Source organism: Temnothorax curvispinosus, unplaced genomic scaffold (assembly GCF_003070985.1).
Source record: "Temnothorax curvispinosus isolate PA1 unplaced genomic scaffold, ASM307098v1 QBEX01010285.1, whole genome shotgun sequence".
Taxonomy (NCBI): domain Eukaryota; kingdom Metazoa; phylum Arthropoda; class Insecta; order Hymenoptera; family Formicidae; genus Temnothorax; species Temnothorax curvispinosus.
The window spans coordinates 98724-118786 of NW_020220065.1; the positions used below are offsets into that span (position 1 = coordinate 98724).

Below are 20063 nucleotides of genomic sequence, written 5' to 3' on the forward strand. Positions count from 1 at the left end.
TCTTACTCTCAGCCAAATATAACACACACATGCAAGTGACGAGATATTTTATAGACATTTCTGTTTGAATGGATTAAAGAAGTTTAGAATAAAAACACACTTGTATTTTCCACAGCCGAAGCTCCAGTCTTTCTGAAGGATCTGTCAAAGATGCAATGCAGCGATCGCGAGGACGTCGAGCTGAAGATTCGCGCGACCGGCATTCCGAGGCCGAGCGTGGAATGGTTGAAGAACGGTGAGACCATCGAGGAGGACGAAAGGTATCAGGTGACGACTCACGTGGACGGCATAGTGGACAGCACTCTCTCCATCAAAACCTTCTCTGCGAAAGATGCCGGAACAATAACGTGTAAAGCGAGTAACGTTGCCGGAAGCGTAAAAACCAGCTGCGATCTGTCTATGACGTTGACCGCGCCTTCGTTCGGTAAGGCGTTACCGAGATCGGCGGAGGTCGACGAGGGCGAGCCTCTGGAATTGAAGGCCAAGGTGGATGGCAGTCCGATACCCAACGTCGCCTGGTTCAAGGACGGTGAGAAAATCACGCCGGACGATCATGTGAAGATCAGTACCTTGCCGGACGGCACCACGAAGCTCACGATTGACACGGTGAAGCCCACCGATTGCGGCGCCTACAAGCTCGTCGTTTCGAACCCCAGCGGCGAGAATTCTTCGCTCTGTGCTGTCGCTGTTACGCGTGAGTATATTTTATTTTCTTTTTAATAAATTGTCAATTGTATGTTTATCGTACAATTACCATCTTAATACAATAATACAAGGCAATCTGCGTTTGTTACAGCCGAACGAAGGAGACCGTCGTTCACGAAGCCATTGGAAGATACAAAGGCCGTGGTTGGGCAACCGTTGAAATTGGAAGCTCAAGTCTTAGCATTCCCGAATCCGCAAGTGCAATGGTTCAAAGATGGAATACCATTGAGACATACGAAAGAAATAAACTTTGTCAACGAACCGAATGGTCTTATCGGATTGAAGATTGATTATGTGCGTCCGGAGGATGCAGGGACCTATTCGCTGACTGTATCCAACGCGCTCGGTGAGATCACGGGTACGGCTAAGGTAGAAGTGGAAGAAAGAGAAAAGAGACCAGAATTCGTCGCGAGTCTTCAACCGCAAACCGTCGTCGAAGGTTTCCCGGTGAAGATGGAGGTGAAGACTGTAGGAAAACCAACTCCCGAACTCAAGTGGCTACGAAATGATGAAGAAGTCAGTATAATAATGTTGCGCTAATTTTATTATAATATACTCTGGACATATTTTAAATCAATATTTACTTTTCAAAAAAATGATTAAATGTACTTTCAGATCGTTCCAGACAACAAGCATGTAAAGATCATTAGTCAACCGGACGGCAGTCAAGCTTTGATTCTCGACAAGGCAACGCCGGAAGACGTCGGCGAGTACCAGGTGGTAGCCGGCAATACAGAAGGCACTGCATCCTGCAAAGCTAAACTGGACGTTGCTGGCAAGGTGAGACCGGACACGCCGGAGGAGAAACCGACATTTACCAGCCCTATGCGCGATGTATCTATCGAAGAAGGCCAACCATTAAAACTAGACGTGTCGTTCGTCGGCAATCCGATCCCCGACGTGAGCTGGACGAAAGATGGGGAGCCGGTCGTACCGTCCGAACGCGTGACGATGAGTTGCGACGGGAGGAAGGTCGGTCTGCAAATCGATCCGTGCAAGCCCAAAGACGCGGGCGTCTACGGCTGCCGGATAAGTAATCCACTGGGCGAAGACACCACCAGCGCGAACGCCATCGTCCGCAAGATCTACCAATCGCCGACCTTCACACAGAGGTTCACGGATCTACAGCAGCTGCCCACGTTCGACGCCAAGTTTCCGGCCCGCGTCACCGGTATACCGCAGCCGGAGGTCACCTGGTACTTCAACGACAAGCCGATCCTGAAGGACAACGACAAGTACAAGATAAAGCGCGACGGTGATGCCTGCTGCCTGTACGTGAAAGACTGCGCGTATGATGACTCAGGACGGTACAGGTGCAAAGCCGTTAATAAGGGCGGCGAGGCGGAATGCGCGGCGAATCTGGCTGTAGTCGATAAAATGTAAGATTTGACGAAAGAGAAAGGAGAAATATTCAAATTACCCTATGTATTTTAACATATGTAATTTCAGCCAAAAAATGCAGAAGGTTGAACCGCCGACATTCCTGAAGAGAATCGGCGACTGCGAGGTCTACAGAGGCATGCCGGCCAAGTTCACCGCGTGCGTCACGGGATACCCGGAACCCGACTTCGAGTGGTATCGCAATGGCGACCGAATTTGGCCCACTGATCGCATTAGGATGGACCAAGAGGGTAGCCTGTTGCGGCTCACGATAGTCAACGTGGACGAGCTGGATGCCGGAAAATATGTGCTGAAGATATCCAATCCTCACGGTGAGGATTCGTGCAGCGCCGAAATGGTTTACGAATGTAAGTAAATGAGAGTTTTATCTTCGTAGATATGCGTTGCGAAATATTTAAATCGCTTTTACATTGCACTTCGATATTTTTCAACTCCAGCTTTGGAGCCACGCGCGAAAAGACCACTTGCCGACCAATACGCAGACTACGATAAATACCGGAAGTCTGGCCTTCCGCTGCCGCTGGCGGACCGTCCGATCATCAGCCGCATGATGGATCGGCATCTCACCCTCTCGTGGAAGCCGTCCATACCCATCGGCCCGCGAGTGCCCGTGACCTATTTAGTGGAGATGTGCGAACTCCCGGATGGCGACTGGTTCACCGCTCGCAGCGGTATTCGCAGCTGCGTCTGCGACATTCGCAATCTCGAGCCGTTCCGCGACTACAAGTTTCGCATCCGCGTGGAGAACAAATACGGCATAAGCGATCCGTCGCCGTTCGCGCAAACGTATCGCGCCAAACTGGAGCCGGAGCCGCCCAAGTTCTTCCCGTACCTACCGCCTGGCATCGACTTTCGTCCCGAGACCAGTCCCTACTTCCCGAAAGACTTCGACATTGAGCGACCGCCGCACGACGGCTACGCCCAGGCGCCTAGATTCTTGCGTCAGGAGTACGACACTCAGTACGGCGTGAAGAACCACAATTGCAATCTCTTCTGGTTCGTCTACGGCTATCCCAAGCCAAAAATGACGTATTACTTCAACGATCAATTGATCGAGTCGGGCGGTCGATACGATCAGAGCTACACTAGAAACGGCCAGGCAACTCTGTTCATCAACAGAATGCTCGAGAGGGACGAAGGTGTCTACGAGGCTGTCGCAACGAACGAACACGGCGAGGCCAGGCAGAAAGTTATCTTAAAGATCGCCGAGTATCCCACGTTTATCGAGAGACCCGACGAGACCATTGTAATGCTGAGAAGAACCGGTCAATTGACCGCTCGCGTAACTGGCGTACCTTATCCGGAACTCAAGTGGTACAAGGACTGGAAACCTATAGCTTCATCTTCCAGAATTAGAGTATGTTTCTGTTTTATGTTCTTATACGACATCCTGCAGAGTAGTGAAATGTCTCATTTTAATTAAATGAAATTTGCTTGTAATCAAAAACTTTAATTAAAGATATTTTAATTAAGAAGATACCTTTTTTCAATCAGATTCAGTTCACCGAACCTGATATCACGACCCTCATCGTCAACGACGCCATCGTGAAGGACGAAGGTCTTTACTCGATCAGCGCGGGTAACGTGGCCGGCTCGATATCCTGCTCGGTGATGCTACACGTGGAGGAGAACGAGCACGAATACGGATACAGGACGTACAGGAAGAAAATGGACGTGAAACCGCGCGACAAGCCGTTCGACGACTTGTATGATCTGGGTGACGAGCTTGGCCGCGGCACTCAGGGTGTAACTTATCACGCGGTTGAACGAAGTACCGGAAGGAATTACGCTTCTAAGATTATGCATGGACGCGGTGATCTCAAGCCGTTCATGTATAACGAGATGGAAGCGATGAACAACTTGCATCATCGCAAATTACTGCGATTGCACGATGCCTTCGATACGAACGATTCAGTCACGCTGGTCATGGAGTTGTATCCTTGATTATTTTATTTTGCCTTATATATATATAGTATTAGTCATGATAATTGAGATGTTGGACTAATTACATAAGATACTTTTTTTTAACATTATTATTAATTATTCTGATTATAAATCTCTAAAAGTATTTGTTTAATATATTATTCGAAAATAACACGAATTCAATCAGCAAACGATCCTTAACGATGATAATTTAGAGCGGCCGGTGGCGAATTAGTGGACAACCTCACGAGACAAGAACACTATACCGAGATAGATATCGCTCGTTATATACGCCAATTGCTATGGGGATTGGAATATATGCATGGAAATTATTACGCGCATCTCGGTCTGACAGTGAGTTATTTAAAAATCACTTTTTTAAAAATAAAAATTTTGAATAATTAGTAATTTATGCAATATCATTTTATACCACTTAAAAACAAATATAAAATTCGAGATTTAAATATAACAGATAGGGCTCTTTTTTTTAATATTTCTCTTTCATGATAAAACTCTATCTTTCCTTTAATTCAATATGTTTAATTCAATACGTTTTCTCGCAGCTCGGCGATCTACTAATCTCTCACGCCGGAGGAGATGACCTGAAGATCGGAGATTTCGGACTCGCCCGTAGAATTTCGCACGCAAGGCTGATGACCTTGGCGTACGGCATGCCGGAATATGTTGCACCGGAAGTAACTAATAATGAGGGTGTCAGCTACGCCGCGGACATGTGGTCCGTTGGCATAATTACCTACATTTTGCTGTCGGGTATTTCGCCGTTCAGAGGTGCGAACGATAGAGAGACGCTGAGGAAGATCAGAGAAGGCAAGTGGGACTTCGACGACCGATGGAAAAATATCTCGAATGAAGCGCAGGACTTTATTCGCAGCCTATTGGTGTACAACGTCGACAAAAGGATGGACGTTAGGGCCGCTTTGGCTCATCCGTGGTTCAATTACATTGATAGCTCACCTCCAGAACCTTATAGAATACCTTCCGAAAACTTGAAGAACTATTATAAACTTTATCGGTAAGTAGATTATGACCTTTTAAACGGACGTTAAAACACAAAAATTAATTTTTCATAAATAATCTAAGACGGATTGGATGTATAAAACAGTGTTTTCTTCAAGCAGAATAGAATTTTTTAGATAAAAAAATAATTATATGTGTCGTAAAATATAGATTTGTAAAAAATTTTCTACAAGTAAATTTCGTAAAACCGATGTTTTTATTGCAGAATTAATGTAATTTATCATTAAAAATGTCTGATTACAAATAAAGTATATTTTTATAGGGATTGGTACAGCAACGCTTCGTGCCGCACGTGGTATCGCAGAAGCAAGCTGGAGACAGCGTTTGACGATCCATCGCGAATGGTATATCCACCCGGACATAAATTCACGCCCGAACCCGACAGGACTCACAGCCCGTTGAAGAAACGTTCGCCTAGGACATGGGAAAATCAAATACCATCCAGAGAACCGATCGACACGGAAATCGGAATAATCACGAGCGAAAGCCAGTAAGTAAACGCCGTAAAAGAAAATATGTCCGATTTGATTTTAAAACTGTCATAGAAATTCTATGATTTATGATTTTATTTTAATATTAAATTGCAAATAACATATCTAAATTCATACAAGTCTTATAGAATCATATAATTAAACTTTACGTAAATCTTAATGCAATGTATTTTATTTTATGTAACAAAATTCATGCAATTCTTTCATCTTTTATTTTTATTTTTATTTTACAGTTATCAGAATGGTCCAGACACATATCTTCTTCAACTGCGGGACACCGATTTCCCTGTACGACTACGTGAATACATGAAAGTCGCATGCAACCGTAGTCCCGGATTCTCGCGTTCTATTACGGAAGATAATGGCTTTGATTGGAGAGTAAGCGTACAGCTATAAAAAACTGTTTTAAATTAAAAAAAATGTTAGCTTAAACCCTAATGGAAAAATGTCTCATCAGAATTTTTTATATTATTTATCAGAATTTCTATGAAAATTTTGGGATTTTTTCAGTATTTTTCAGATTTTTTAATACAAATTGGTACGTTTTTCAGAAAAATTCAGACAAAATAATGATGAAATATTTCAGATTTTTTCCGTCAATACACTTTTGTAGAAATCTGAATTAATATGAGAAAATCCACGCAATTTATCAGAAATTAATAATTACTAAAATATGAGAAGTTCTTATAAAATTTCTGAGAAAATATGAGAATTTTTCACGAAGGAAGACTATTTACATGCTATTACTATTTTGTTATCAGGCACCCATCATACGGGAACGTCGTCGATTCACGGATGTTATGGACGAGGAGATCGACGACGAGAGGAGGGCACGCATCAATCGGTACGGATCGGCGGACACGTTTACGCTTAGACGTTTGAAGAACGAACTGGGCACTCGGTTAGATAGTTATGCCGAAGCTGAGGCGATGATCGAATCAAAGAAGGAAGGCCAGCCTCCATTCTTCCGCGAGAAGCCGCAGATCTGCCCGATCGAGGAGGGAAAACCGGCGCATCTCACCTGTCTGGCAGTAGGAAACCCTAAACCACTGATACAGTGGTTCAAGAACGATATGGTCATCCAAGAGAACAACAGGATCAAGGTGACGGAGGACTCCGACGGGAGATCCATACTCAGTTTTAATCCTACAAAGGAGCATGATATTGGGATATATAAAGTCGTGGCAAGAAACCCGATAGGACAGACGATTGTCAGAACCAGGGTGTTGCAGGCAACGGTTTCTTGCGGCCCGGACTCTCCAGAGGTACGATAATTAAGCGACTAATCAATTTTGAAGTGGCGATCAATTTATATACAAATGGTATTTCTATTTTCGTGTTGTAATTACCTTCAACTTCCCAGGCTTCCGATGTTTCGGATACTGAAGTACTCCTACGATGGAAACAGCCGAAGTACGACGGCAACTCGCCAGTGCTATGCTACAATCTACAGTACAAGGAGGGTGATTCGATCGCCTGGATAGACGTTGCCTCCAATATTGATCACGAATTCTTTCTGGTGCGCGACCTAAAACAAGACACGAGTTACAACTTCCGTCTGGCAGCGCGCAACCGTATCGGTTGGAGCGAGAAGGGCATCCCGTCAAAGTTGATCAAAACGCGAATGCCGGGTTGCCCAAAGGTACAAATCACGCGGGCGATGAGGCATCTCCAGGAGCTGACAGAGGCCGGCCAGGAGATTGTCCTGGAAGAGGACAAGCCGCACATCGATTATTCCATAGAAGAGAATCCGATCGAATGGTCGGTGGAGCCGCAGCTGTCCACCAAGTATAGCTTCATCTCCGAGTTATCGCGCGGACAATTCTCCGCGGTGGTGAAAGGTGTGGACAAGAGCACGGATTGCGTCATCATCGCCAAGATCCTGGAATTGAACGCCGAGACGGAGAAGCAAGTGAACCAGGAATACGAAGTATTACGTTCGCTGCGACACGAGCGGATAGCGATGTTGGAGGCTGCCTACAAGGCATCCGGCTCCTCCGTGGCGGTATTCATCTTGGAGAAGCTTCAGGGCGCTGACATACTCACGTACTTCTCCAGTCGGCACGAGTACACGGAGAACTGCGTGGCGAATGCCGTTACGCAAATTCTCGACGGTTTGCAGTACCTTCACTGGCGCGGATATTGTCACCTAGACATTCAGCCGGACAACATCGTGATGTCGTCCGTGCGATCGGTGCAGGTGAAATTGGTCGACATGGGATCAGCTCATAGGGTCAGCAAATTGGGCACGGCGGTGCCCAAGCACTTGGGCCATCCCGAATACAGATCGCCCGAGCTCTACAACGATGAACCCGTCTACCCGCAAACGGACATCTGGATGGTCGGTGTGTTGACCTACGTATTGCTGTCCGGAGTTTCCCCGTTCCGCGGTAAAGATGTGGACGAGACCAGGCAGAACATATCCTTCGTCAGATACAGATTCGAGTATCTCTACAAAGAGCTGAGTCAAGAAGCCACCAGATTTCTCATGTTGGTCTTTAAACGCGCGCCAAGGTTGGTAATAATTAACAAAAAAAAGTTTTCAAGATTAATATAAAGACTTATTGTAATCGAATAATTGTGATTATCGTAGATATTAAATGCGCAATATGAATAAGTTTTTTTTATATATGTTAAAAAAAATACATTAATTTTTTTCTTTAGCAAAAGACCAATACCAGAGGAGTGTCACGAACATCGGTGGCTATTACCGACTGATTTCATGATTAAAAAACGCGAGAGAGCTGTATTCTTAGGCAACAGACTGAAGGAATATAGTGACGAGTATCATCAAGAAAAGACAAAGATAGCTTCAGACAGTGACAGCCTGGCGAGCGAGAGTTTGTTGGGCTCCAAACAAAAACTCATCAGGTCAACCAGTATACAAGAAGAGCTGCTGACCACGTTCTAACGATGGAGAGCTGCAATTTTTTATTTATATTTATGTACACACACACACACACGCACATGCACACGTGCAAACGCGTATGGTCGTACCACTTCGCGTACATGCCTAGTTTATACCCGAACAGTGCAGAGGAACGACGCGAAACGAGAAATACAAGGAGAAAAATCATCTCTCTTTGGACTCTTTGTTTTCTTTTTTGTTATTATTTATTTGTTACAACTTGTAATTATAACGAAAAATCGTTGTCGACCGATCATCGATGTTTCGTCGACTTTTTCGTCGACAAATTTTCAGCTGTCCGTTAATTCGACGATAACAAATAAATGGTGATCTATACATGTTAATGAATCAAGATAAAAAAATACATGAAATAATAAATTGAAAAATTTTTTTGAAGTTTAATAAAAAATGTCGATCAAACATTGTACGAAAATTATAAATAAATACTTGACAAAATAGTGCGCATCCTTATAATTTCCAATTCTTATTAGCATGAAATACTTTTTACATATTCAGTATTTAAATGTTTTACACAAGAGGTATATAAATTATAATTATTTAAATATATTATTAAACATCCACTTTATTTACAATTGCTTGTTGGCATTACAATGTCTCATCAAGAGAAAAAAAAACATTGTACACGTGATGTAATTTTTATCTTCGAAACATATTTTAATTTATATTTCGTTTATACACATAATATAGGTCAATTAATATATATTAATGTAATTTTGTTACAACAGTCCAAGACTTTGATTGTATAAAACTGAAAGAACAGTCTATTTCAGGCAAAAAGACTAGCAAAATTAAATCGTGTTAAACCAAAGTCAACCTAAAGCACATTTGAGCAAGTTCTGTACTCATACACTAAAAAGAAGCACAAAACCAATTTAAAAAATGTAAAGAATTATTTGTTACTTAAAATATTACAATGTAAATCATCTTTTTGCATATTGCATTACATAATCTTTAACTTTATTTCGAAAAGACTCTTTATCCTTAATAAACAAATCTGCTGCATCTCTGTTTAAAGGATCATCAAAGTTTAGGAGATCCTAAAAGAGAAATACAAGTATATATAAAATACGTTCAGTATAACTGCACCAATCCAATAAATTATGCAGCCGAAAATGCTTATATACATACAGTGAAAAGAGAATTTAAACCCCATACGACGTCTTTCAGTTTGCGTGTTGGGGCCCATCCCATTCCATCAATGCTGCTTTGTCTTAAAATGGATAGACATACATCACCATCCTCACTTATGTTAGGATGCCATAATTTCGTTAAGCATTTTACTACTGGCGGCTAAAAAATACGATTTAGAACAATGGTCGGTGAATTCAGTTGCAATTTTCAGCCTGATTTTTATGTCGACGTATATTGCCCTATCTCCCTTCCCCTGTCATCCCTTTCCATCCCTTCTCTTCCCTTCCCTTACGATATTTTAACAATATATCTGTTCTTTTTAGCTGAACTTCTTGCACGGTACATCTTTCTTCTTTTTCTTTTCACGTTGGAAAGAAAAAGAGAAAAGATTAACCGTGCACAAAATTCAGCTAAAAAGAACAGGCCTATATTTAATGAGCTACTGGAAGCAATAGGCCTAGCTGTTTGTTTTAGCTGAACTTCTTGCAAAGTTTATCTTTTCTCATTTTCATTCCAACGTGAAAAGAAAAACAGAAAAGATGAACTGTGCAAAAAGTTCAGTTAAAACAAACAGGCCTTAAGGTCAATCCAGACAAACTTGCATAACGCATAAACATAAGCATAAGAGAATTGATTGGTCCATATGCATGTGCATAAGGAAATAGACCAATCCGTTTCCTTATGCATATGGTTATGCACCTATGCAAGTTTGTCTGGATTGATCTTTATGGCTGCGTTCAGCAGAGAAAGCTGCTTCGTAAAATTCGTGAATTTGATTAGTGTATACTCTTAGCTTCGGCCAAAATTAAGAGCATACACCAATCAGATTCACAAATTTTACAACAGTTGCAAAGCAGTTTTCTCTGCTGAGCGCAACCATTGTAATTAAAACATGCAACGCTCCACTGATTTAACATATAACTTTAAAATAATTATTTGTACAATTGACATAATACGTAAAAATTATAGAATATAAGATTACCGCCATGTTGTACTCTTCACTTATATAAATTTGAAAATAGAAATGGCCACCAATCCAGTATCCCTCATCTGGTATAATTAGCAAGATAAATTCATAAAGACGATGTGGATCTTTGAATGTGACCTGACAAGTTACTGGCAATGTCTGCTCCATTTCCTGCACCTATAAGAAAAAATGAACCAGCACAAACATCTAAATTAGAACTCGTCTGACGCTACCGATGAATATCCAAGAAATATTATATTAAATTGACCTCTTTGATCAGTAATTTATCTCGTATCGAGACTCGCCTGTTGTAGCTCTTTGAATTCGCTATGTCATTATCCTTTTTGAGCTTTCCTCGTAAGGTAATCATATTAAGCTGCACTAAAAACTTTTATTCACAAAAAGATTAAGTTATTATCACTGACCATCTTTAAATCTGTTTGTAATAGCTAATATAACATTACATAAAATAACGTTATGTTAAAGTCTTAAATTACTTTAAGCGGAATATAAAGTAGAATTTGCATTAAAAAACAAAATGTAACCAACAACATTAGCAAATTTGTAACAGAAAAGAACGCCAAAAGATGGACGCAAATTACAAAAATTTCAACGTTCATGAAATGAAAAGTCTTGATATACGTCACAATCGAATTAAAAAGATATTATGATATAACAAAAATGCGATTATTATCATTCGTAAAGGAGTCGTTAGGTTAGAAAAATAACGCATGCATTTATCCGATAACGCGATGTACCTTTCGTTGCCGAATTTAATTAGCCTCGTTTCCGTATCACCTGAATCCTGTACATTAGAGTGTCTGTAAAGGAGGCTTTTTCATCTCTGTTTATTTTCAATTTATTCGATTGCGCAATGTAAATCTCTGAGAAAAATCACAAGTCTCGATATTACTCTCTCGGCGCTCGGCGCGTCATGAATCGTAAATGTCTTATCGCATGAGGCACAAAGTTTCAAGTCGTATTCGCCATGTGCGTATCCATCGTTAGTTTCCAAGGAAATATCGACAGAATTCTATTTTTCAAGTGTTTTAATTTAAATGTTATTAAAATTTCGTAAGTAAAATTTTCAAAATCTAAACTGTAAAGATAAAATCGGAAGTAATTAAATTCGAAAAGTCACATTTATGGCTTCTGCACACGAACCGTAAGCTTTGTATACACGATGCTAGAACTGTGTCCGAGCCAATAAAACTGCTACTTTTCTGTAAGAGCTGCAAGTTGATTGGCTTAAATCGAAACTTGGACACAGTTCTTGCATTGTGGACAGTGTGGACACCGGGCTTGAGACTCCATAGACGCGGAAACGCCGTGCGGTAGAGTGCGTTGACCAATCAGAAGGATGCCGCAAGTCGCCTGCGGCAAAATCAAAATTTGTGATTGGTCAACGCACTCTGCTGCATGGCGTTTCCGTGTCTATGGAGACTTAGCATCTCACTGCGGGAAGAAGATCAGTGTACTAGGTTATCAATGAGATAATAGGTCTGTTCTTTTCAGTTGAACCTTGCACCGTTCATCTTCTCTCTTTTTTTCCCTCACGTCGGAAAGACAAAGAGGAAAGATGAACGGTGCAAGAGGTTCAGCTAAGAAGAACAGATCCAATATCAAAGTTTACAAACAAGATTATCTCGTCTGGAAAATGTCAATACAGTTTGAGAGATTCCTTGTGCGTACTTGATTTGAGTAACGATAATCTCGAAGTATCATTCATCAAAGCTCAATTAAGATAGGAAAAGTGATTAAACTTAAAGTTTATATCTTATAAGACGGTTAAAAATGAGTCGCTATTTACAACCGTTGGAAGATATTCTGAGAGACGTTCTACCGAAACTCGATGAACCTGTACTGTTTCAAAATATGTTACAAAATTCGGATGGTTCCTATGAATGGAAATTACTTCAGTGGAACCTAGAGGAATTGGTCGAAAAGTTTGGCGATAAGAAGTTGCCATTTCGAGTTGGGAATCATAACAAGCGTACGGTAAGTTGTAACGATAATAACGTCTGCATACACATTCTTTTAATAACTTTATTGACTGATAATTTTATTAATAGTTTTATTCGATTCTCGTTTCCATTAGTGTAATCTTCAGCATCATCATTGGTGCTTGAGTCCTCCTGCGAAGCCTGTTCAATTAACGCTGCAAGAATTTATTGATTTACAAGGAACAAAGCAGAACAATACATGGCATTACTGTGATTACAAGCATATAAAGGAGTGGCTCAGCGACAACGTGGAAATTGTAGAGTCCTTCAATTGGCTCAAGTTTGGAATTGACAAGGAACTTGGGAAAAATGGAATGCATTCCACTATTTGGGTCGGAAGCAAAGGTTCTCACACTGATTGCCATTGGGATACCTATGGTTACAATTTAGTGGCACAAGTATACGGCAGGTTTGTATAAAAAATATATTGTATTCTTCAGTTATTTGTCTTAGTAACTGTTTATATATTACGCCTATTCTCCATTCACAGAAAACAATGGTTGCTTTATCCACCTAGCGCTCCTCTGATACCAGTTAGACTTCCTTACGAGGAGTCAACCGTATACAGCAGATTTAATATTTATTGTCTGAGCGAAGAGGAAAAGGATTGGTTGTTAGAAATACCAGACAAACCGAAATTAATAACTCTAGAACCTGGAGATGTTTTATTTGTGCCTAATGGATGGTGGCATTACGTGGAATCTTTAGATCAAGTCAATGTCAGCGTTAATATATGGGGAAAACTGAAAACAGATAGTAGAGCACGAGTCGAGGAAGCTCTGGTTAAATTGATAATAGCCAAGATGGGAGACTATAATCAGTTTCCGAATAAGATAACTACATATTATACAACAGAAGTAATTACTTCTAAGAAATATCAATATTGTTAATTAAATATACACAGGATTTGCTTAATTTATAATCTTTCTATCTCAATAGGTCGAATGCGCTGTTCTTGAACTCACGCAAGAAATGGAGGAGGAGAAGAAAGCGGAACCGGTTCCAAAAATACCTGCAAAAAGACCTAAACCTAAACTACAGACCGCAACAGAATTAGCTGAGGAATATCCGTATTACATTAAGTTGTTACCTGATGTTGAGAAACATAAATTTAAAGAATTTATTGAAGAAAGACGGAAAAGAGACAAGGAGAAGTATCCGTCGGAAGAAACAAGCGCATCTGGAGATTATATACCTAATCCTCAGTATGATTCATTCTTCGAATCTCTTGTCAATGCCTTATGTCATCCAGAGGTTATTGGTAAAGCAGCAAAAGTATTGTTAGAAAGACATTATTAATATAATCTGCAAGGATTGAATTTCTATCTCTATTATATAAATGTGAATTGTATGTGAAATAATATCAATCTTTTCTATTGTTATTGGTATCATATATTCAGATATGTCAACGGTCAGTGTCATGTCGGCATTTTATAATTACATGACATTTGCAGAAAATTAGCTGTAAATTTTTAACTATTTTCACGAGAATACACATGTATATTTAATTTTAACTAAATTGCTGAAATTGCTTATTGATAAAGCAGCGAAAGTATTGTTAGAAAGACATTAATATAATCTGTAATTAAATTTCTATAAATTTAATTATATAAATAAATTTATATAAGTTTATATAAATTTATGTATATAATTTATATATGTGACATTGTATGTGAAACAATACCAATCTTTTTTATTACTGGTATGAGTGGTATGTGTACCTCTAAGAATTATAGATATGTCGACGGTCAGTCGTGCTGGTATTTTATAGGAAATTTACAGAAAATTTAGCCATGAATCTGACCACTTTAAATAGAATACGCATGCATATATTGTAATGAAATTTAGTGTGAATAAAATATGCATTCTCTTCCTCCCGAATTATATTTGTGTCAACTCGTATTAATCTCATATTTCTTTACTCATAATTTTTTACACGACCTTTCTATCTCTCGACTCTCCGTTTTTCTATATAAGCAATATTTTTAAAGGCCGTCCTGCTTGTACCGAATGTCATTGCGATTAAATGCATTTTGGACTTTGCATTTTCTTAGTTATAAATTAAATATTAGTTTTTATCTTAGATTTTAACTAACATTCGCTAGAAACAAGTCAACCTATAGAGGCCCTCCACCACCCCCGCCGATTCCGATCGGCGGTTTTCTTTTATTTACAATACGTTTTTTTCACATTTCTATAATTTATTTTATTTCTCTTACAATTTACTTTACAATGTAATAATTATAATGTACAACACTACTTATCGGTCTTGCTTGATAATTGCAATGATTTACCCAGCAGGGTCGTCTTTAATGGTACCTCGTCTGCCCGTCGGTGCACGATGTTATCTGTGGCGCTTTGTGCGCGCAAGCGCAACTTGGCCAACTTGTTTAATAACATAAAACTGTTGGAGGTTAGAGACGTTTCTGTCAAGCTCGGCGAAATTTCACGCGCATTTAAAACATTTATCCGTCAGCGATCTGAACATTGTGGAGTAATTAAATAAATTAATGGATTGACAATGGGTCTATTAACGGTGCTGAAAAAATTGAAGCAAAAGGAAAAGGAGATGCGAATTTTAATGTTGTACGTATTCACATTTGTGTACCTATTTTATATATTCAGCCTGTGGTTAGTTTACGCGTTGGCAGGTTAATAAGTGTTACGCTAACTCTCTGAACTTAAAACGCGTCAAATAATTGAGGACAATAATTTGAAAATACATGCGTTTCGTCACTTGCCTTTTCAACAACGCCGTATTACAATTTCAGGGGCCTGGATAATGCAGGCAAGACGACAGTGTTGAAGAGGCTCAATGGCGAACCAATAGACACCATATCGCCTACGCTTGGTTTCAATATCAAGACACTGGAACATCGCGGATACAAACTCAACGTATGGGATGTAGGTGGACAAAAATCATTGCGTTCCTACTGGAGAAATTATTTCGAGTCGACGGACGGGCTTGTCTGGGTGATAGACAGCGCGGACAGAAGGAGACTGGATGATTGTAAAACAGAGCTGTACAAGCTCCTGCAAGAGGAGAGGCTGGAGGGAGCGAGTCTCCTTGTGTTCGCGAATAAGCAGGATATGCCTGGCGCATTGTCTGCAGCTGACATAGCCGACATTCTGGAGCTACCTAATATAAAGACTCACCATTGGCAAATTTACAAGTGCTCCGCCGTGACGGGTGAGAATCTAGTCGACGGTATTAATTGGATTGTTGATGATATCGCAGCGAGAATATTTTATATAGATTAAATTTAATTTGGATGTCGATACTCTTTACCTCATTAAATGCAGAAATTAGTGCTTGACAAGTTTTTGCAAAATGATATTGATGGTGTAATCTATACTGTAAAAACGTGTAACATAGTGTTATAAGGAGATTCTCTTTCGATCATTTATTACATAATATAATGTCCATTTTTTTCCAAATATTTTTTTATTTATATTTAATCCTCTCCAATATTAGTTTTTATATTTCTTGTATTTTTTTTTGTTTTTTGTTTGTCTCACTTTCTGCTTTCTTTTTTTGTCTATTTGGCGGTCTTAAGTTTTCTTTTCTTCAATTTTAATAATGCAGTTGTCGTTTCCGGGTGCTCTTCTAAATAGAATGATTTTAACAGTTCTTGATCGACAGTGTTATGCGGCCCTTCGAATGCATTCATAATCTCATCGACGAGCGACGTCGAAAGCTTCAGTTTGAACTTATGAACTAACTCCATAAATTTTTCTGCAAAAAGGAGGAAATTTGTTTTTAATTTTTTTAAAGATACAAAAGATCATAATTTTTTGTAAATTAAGAAGGAATCCGAAATAAATTCTCGCGAACGTGCCTCGCGATATTTTTTTGTCTTTCAGCGACATCACGAAGAGGCCAAAGTTGCGTCGCAGCCTCTTTCGTTTCGGCAGCATCGCTTCGTAATTCGCTCTTTTCAGAAGTATTCTCCTGACGTTCGGCCCAACGAGCTGATAATTGCTTAGAATACCACCCAACTTGACTGCGACCCACGGTCTGAGCTTTTTGATCATCTCCAAGCTGTGAAGAACATCCTTACTCGCCCAAACGTTCTCCAAGTCCAGGAGGCGTAAAGCACTGTCGGGTGATAGCTGCGGAGTGATCGCGTGAACTAGGTCTGAAGCACCTTGTGCTCTTAAAGGGTTGTTTCCCAGGCGTAATTCTTGGAGCGTACTGTTTTTCGAAAGAGCTTTTGCGATGGTTACAGCATCGTCTTCGGTAAATCTATTCCCTACGAATCGCAAAAAATAAAATAGCATTTGTCTTTGGCATTTATTTCAAAATATGATGAAAATATTTCAACTGATTGTTAGACGTTCATATTTTAAGATACTTTCTATTTCGATTTTAAATTTTATATATCATAAAAACATAATGGAATGTGCACGAACTTTGAGAAAGTTGAGCTATCTCGATTTTAAATAAGGAAGCTTATCTCTTATAAAAATTCTTCTTTTATTTCTATTATAATTGTGCGTGAAAACGTTCTTTCTTATAACGTGATACATATTTACAGCTTAAATCCAGCTTCTCGATGTTCCGCGAGCGTGATAATAGTTTGTAAAGATGAGGCACACATTCTTTATCAAGTGCATTCCAAGATAAATTCAGGGAACGCAGTGTCGCATTTTTCTTGAGCCCATCGACCAGAGCTCTCCATATTTTTGCATCGTACAGAGAGTTCCAGGATAGGTCCAGATGCATCAAGCCTTTCGAGTGGGACAGCAGATCCCGCAGATTTTCCGAGCACGCCTTATCCAGTTGATTGTCGGATAGATTAACGCTCTCCAAGTCTTGATTATCAGATAACGCGGACGCGACGTATCCGAAGCCTTCGTTCCCGATGTTGCAGCTGCTGAGATCGAGGGTCTTCAGGGTTGTGTTCTCCGATATCGCGTCGGACAAGTTTTTTGCGCCGTTCGTGCCAATTCGGCAACCCGATAGTGACAAGTCGGTTATCGTGTTGTTTCTGAGTAGTAAATCGTTTAGATGTCGGCACGCGTCCGCGGACAGTTTATTATCCTGTAATGAAATATACCGATTAGTTGAAAAAAAAAAAAGATATTTTTATTAATCAACGCGAAGTAATATATTTGTATCACAATGCCAAAAGTTCAAGAACTTGTTTCCAATTTGTAGACAAATTTCAAACAGATAATCACTATTTTCGTAGTATTTTGAGGATATTTAGGATTTTATGCAATTCGTATAAATTGTCAAGCTTGTTTATCGCACCTTCAGATCCAGTTTCCGCACGAAAGTGTTGTCGGCCAAAGCGTCGCAGATCACTCTCATTACCGGCGACCCGAATCCATAATACCGCAGATTTAGGTAATCGGTCATGAGCATATCCTTCAACGGGCCGATCGGTCTCAAACCCATGCGTTTTGCTGTGTCGTAGAATTTCTGCACGCCATCCGGGCTGTAAATCGGCGGGCGTTCGCGTAACAGCCAGAAAGCCGGCAGCAATCCGGGATCGTTCGGCACCATATACACCGTATACGGATTCACTAATTTCAGCTGAGAATCGCTGATGTATATCTCGCGCAAACATGGATGAATCGAACTCTCAGTGGATACTCTGTCACTGGTGACATCTTCGTCTTCCGGCGTGATCACCGTCTCCTCAGACGCATCGTCGTCTTTCTTCCGTTCAACCTACCTTGTACATCGTAGCACTTGACTAGAGTTTCCCAAAGTTAAAGGCAGATCGGCCCTGTCATTTATTTGCATTGCGGTAGCTTAATTATTGGGATCGCGACATATCTAATAAGATCGAACTGAGAACATCGAAATGTCGAAAAATACAGGACATTTTGTATATATGTTACTGAAATGTTAAGCTACCAAGTTACCACGCTCAAGTTACACGGATCAGATGCCGCAGCTGTTTCTTCTCCTCTTCAGCCTTGATCGCCAATTCCTTCGTCCTTTTCGCCTCGAATTCCATCATAAAATTAGCAAATATGTCAGTCTCATCGATTATTTCTGATTTCGCTTCGACGTCTTTCCTTTTCTCTTCCATGGCTTCAGACTCCTCTTCTGACTCCGTTTTGATGTCTTTCTCTTCCTCTTCCATAATATCATCCTCATCATATTCAGTATCATCTTCATCATATTCGGTCCACGCATCCGTTTCTTCATTTTGCAATGGTTCGACAACATCTTCTATATTTTCTAATGTCTGAGCAATGTTCAATGGACTTATAGAAGGTTATTTATAATTATATCTCAATCGCTATCCATTAATTATTATTTCGACATGCAAATTTATTTTGAATACAGAATGCACGAAAATTGTTCTAGCATATTTTTATTCTGTCAGTCGCAAAGAAGAAAGTATATCGGGACATTCTAGACAATTCAAGACAATCGCTATGGTTTAAAGTTTTAAATACTTGTATGAGATCCATTTTTACGAGTTGTATACTTCTTACTCGTTCACGAAATTGGTGATATACCGAGAGCTTGTATAAATATAAATATCATCGTATCAAGACATAATATGATTTCTAAATTTGCAACAGGTCGCTGTGTGAAATTAGCTGCAGATTCGCAGAAATTAAATAAAAGTTATAAAATTGTATATTATAATGAATAAGTTCTTTGTCTTTGGAATATTATAACTATCGTTCGCTCGGAAGAAGTCATCTTCATCGGCGTCGATCGGCGGTCAGTATTGCGTTTCACACGAGCCGCAATCGCTCATCGCAGGGTGCATGATTCATCTACTGGGTATTTGTCAAGTGGCTCTTCTGGTCCATTGTATTGTAATTTCGGCAGATCGTTCATTCAGCGGTACGTGCTTCGTACACGAGAGGAGACCCGGCGCGTCTCGCTTTGTTAATCTCAGCCGCGCTTTCGATGGTAATGGCATCGGGTATTATCTCTAATGAAACAATCGTGACGGGCCATTGAAATCGGCGCCGCTGATAAAATCCGCCGCCCGTATCTATAAGAGAAGCGAATGGATTTATGACTTCTTAATTGGCTAGCGAACAATAAAGATAATTTGATAACTTTATCATAAATTTTTGCAAATCAAGCTTCTCTACTCTTTGCAAAAATAATTTTAAAAAATATATAAAAAAGTCTTTGTTAATTAATTGTAAATTATTGTGGAATTTACAAATGGGGAATTTAATTACGTAGTAATTTGATTTGCAGATAACATGAAATAGATTAATTGTCGATCTACATAAAATGTTCCTTAACTTCTATTTCGGATATACATATTAACTTCTATTGAGGATATTTAATCTTTCTTTTCTCATCATCAATTCTCCCTTGTTTTACTGATAAAATAACAAGAAGAAAAACTGTTCTCTCTCAGTGATTTCAATGCCGGGAATGCTTATTACGCGTCGCGTTGTCATCGACGCATTTGATGTAAGGGTATAATAAATAGTAGACGCCACGTCGAAGAGTTGTACTTTTTATTGAAATCCTTCAC

General features: G+C 39.9%; 5 protein-coding genes across 9 annotated transcripts in view; 3 read left to right on the forward strand and 2 right to left on the reverse strand.

Annotated features, from left to right (window-relative positions):
- Positions 1-8911, forward strand: part of LOC112460002 (obscurin) — a 35918-nt gene extending 27007 nt beyond the window's left edge. For all 5 annotated transcript variants that reach the window (XM_025024404.1, XM_025024405.1, XM_025024408.1 and 2 more), the window contains 13 exons: positions 116-694; positions 797-1221; positions 1321-2084; positions 2155-2453; positions 2544-3463; positions 3601-4040; positions 4245-4383; positions 4593-5062; positions 5330-5557; positions 5792-5936; positions 6320-6823; positions 6922-8072; positions 8223-8911. In XM_025024404.1, the coding sequence (XP_024880172.1) occupies positions 116-694; positions 797-1221; positions 1321-2084; positions 2155-2453; positions 2544-3463; positions 3601-4040; positions 4245-4383; positions 4593-5062; positions 5330-5557; positions 5792-5936; positions 6320-6823; positions 6922-8072; positions 8223-8469 (6311 nt within the window). In that variant the 3' untranslated portion in view covers positions 8470-8911. The remainder of the gene's footprint in view (positions 1-115; positions 695-796; positions 1222-1320; positions 2085-2154; positions 2454-2543; positions 3464-3600; positions 4041-4244; positions 4384-4592; positions 5063-5329; positions 5558-5791; positions 5937-6319; positions 6824-6921; positions 8073-8222) is intronic.
- A 120-nt stretch (positions 8912-9031) lies between these two features.
- Positions 9032-11511, reverse strand: LOC112460005 (NEDD8-conjugating enzyme UBE2F-like). The gene is made up of 5 exons (XM_025024412.1): positions 11344-11511; positions 10854-10973; positions 10601-10762; positions 9616-9777; positions 9032-9524 (listed from the first exon to the last, which is right to left on the reverse strand). Exons 2-5 carry the CDS (start codon positions 10953-10955, stop codon positions 9408-9410), a joined length of 543 nt encoding a protein of 180 aa, XP_024880180.1. The 5' UTR covers positions 10956-10973; positions 11344-11511; the 3' UTR covers positions 9032-9407.
- A 636-nt stretch (positions 11512-12147) lies between these two features.
- Positions 12148-14469, forward strand: LOC112460003 (HSPB1-associated protein 1). The gene is made up of 4 exons (XM_025024410.1): positions 12148-12583; positions 12684-12997; positions 13079-13445; positions 13528-14469. Exons 1-4 carry the CDS (start codon positions 12380-12382, stop codon positions 13885-13887), a joined length of 1245 nt encoding a protein of 414 aa, XP_024880178.1. The 5' UTR covers positions 12148-12379; the 3' UTR covers positions 13888-14469.
- A 513-nt stretch (positions 14470-14982) lies between these two features.
- Positions 14983-16026, forward strand: LOC112460004 (ADP-ribosylation factor-like protein 2). Its single transcript, XM_025024411.1, has 2 exons — positions 14983-15174; positions 15360-16026. Exons 1-2 carry the CDS (start codon positions 15110-15112, stop codon positions 15847-15849), a joined length of 555 nt encoding a protein of 184 aa, XP_024880179.1. The 5' UTR covers positions 14983-15109; the 3' UTR covers positions 15850-16026.
- Positions 16027-16139: 113 nt separating this feature from the next.
- Positions 16140-19023, reverse strand: LOC112459992. Its single transcript, XM_025024394.1, has 5 exons — positions 19009-19023; positions 18480-18794; positions 17846-18268; positions 17125-17632; positions 16140-16841 (listed from the first exon to the last, which is right to left on the reverse strand). Exons 1-5 carry the CDS (start codon positions 19021-19023, stop codon positions 16300-16302), a joined length of 1803 nt encoding a protein of 600 aa, XP_024880162.1. The 3' UTR covers positions 16140-16299.
- Between the last annotated feature and the right edge of the window lie 1040 nt (positions 19024-20063).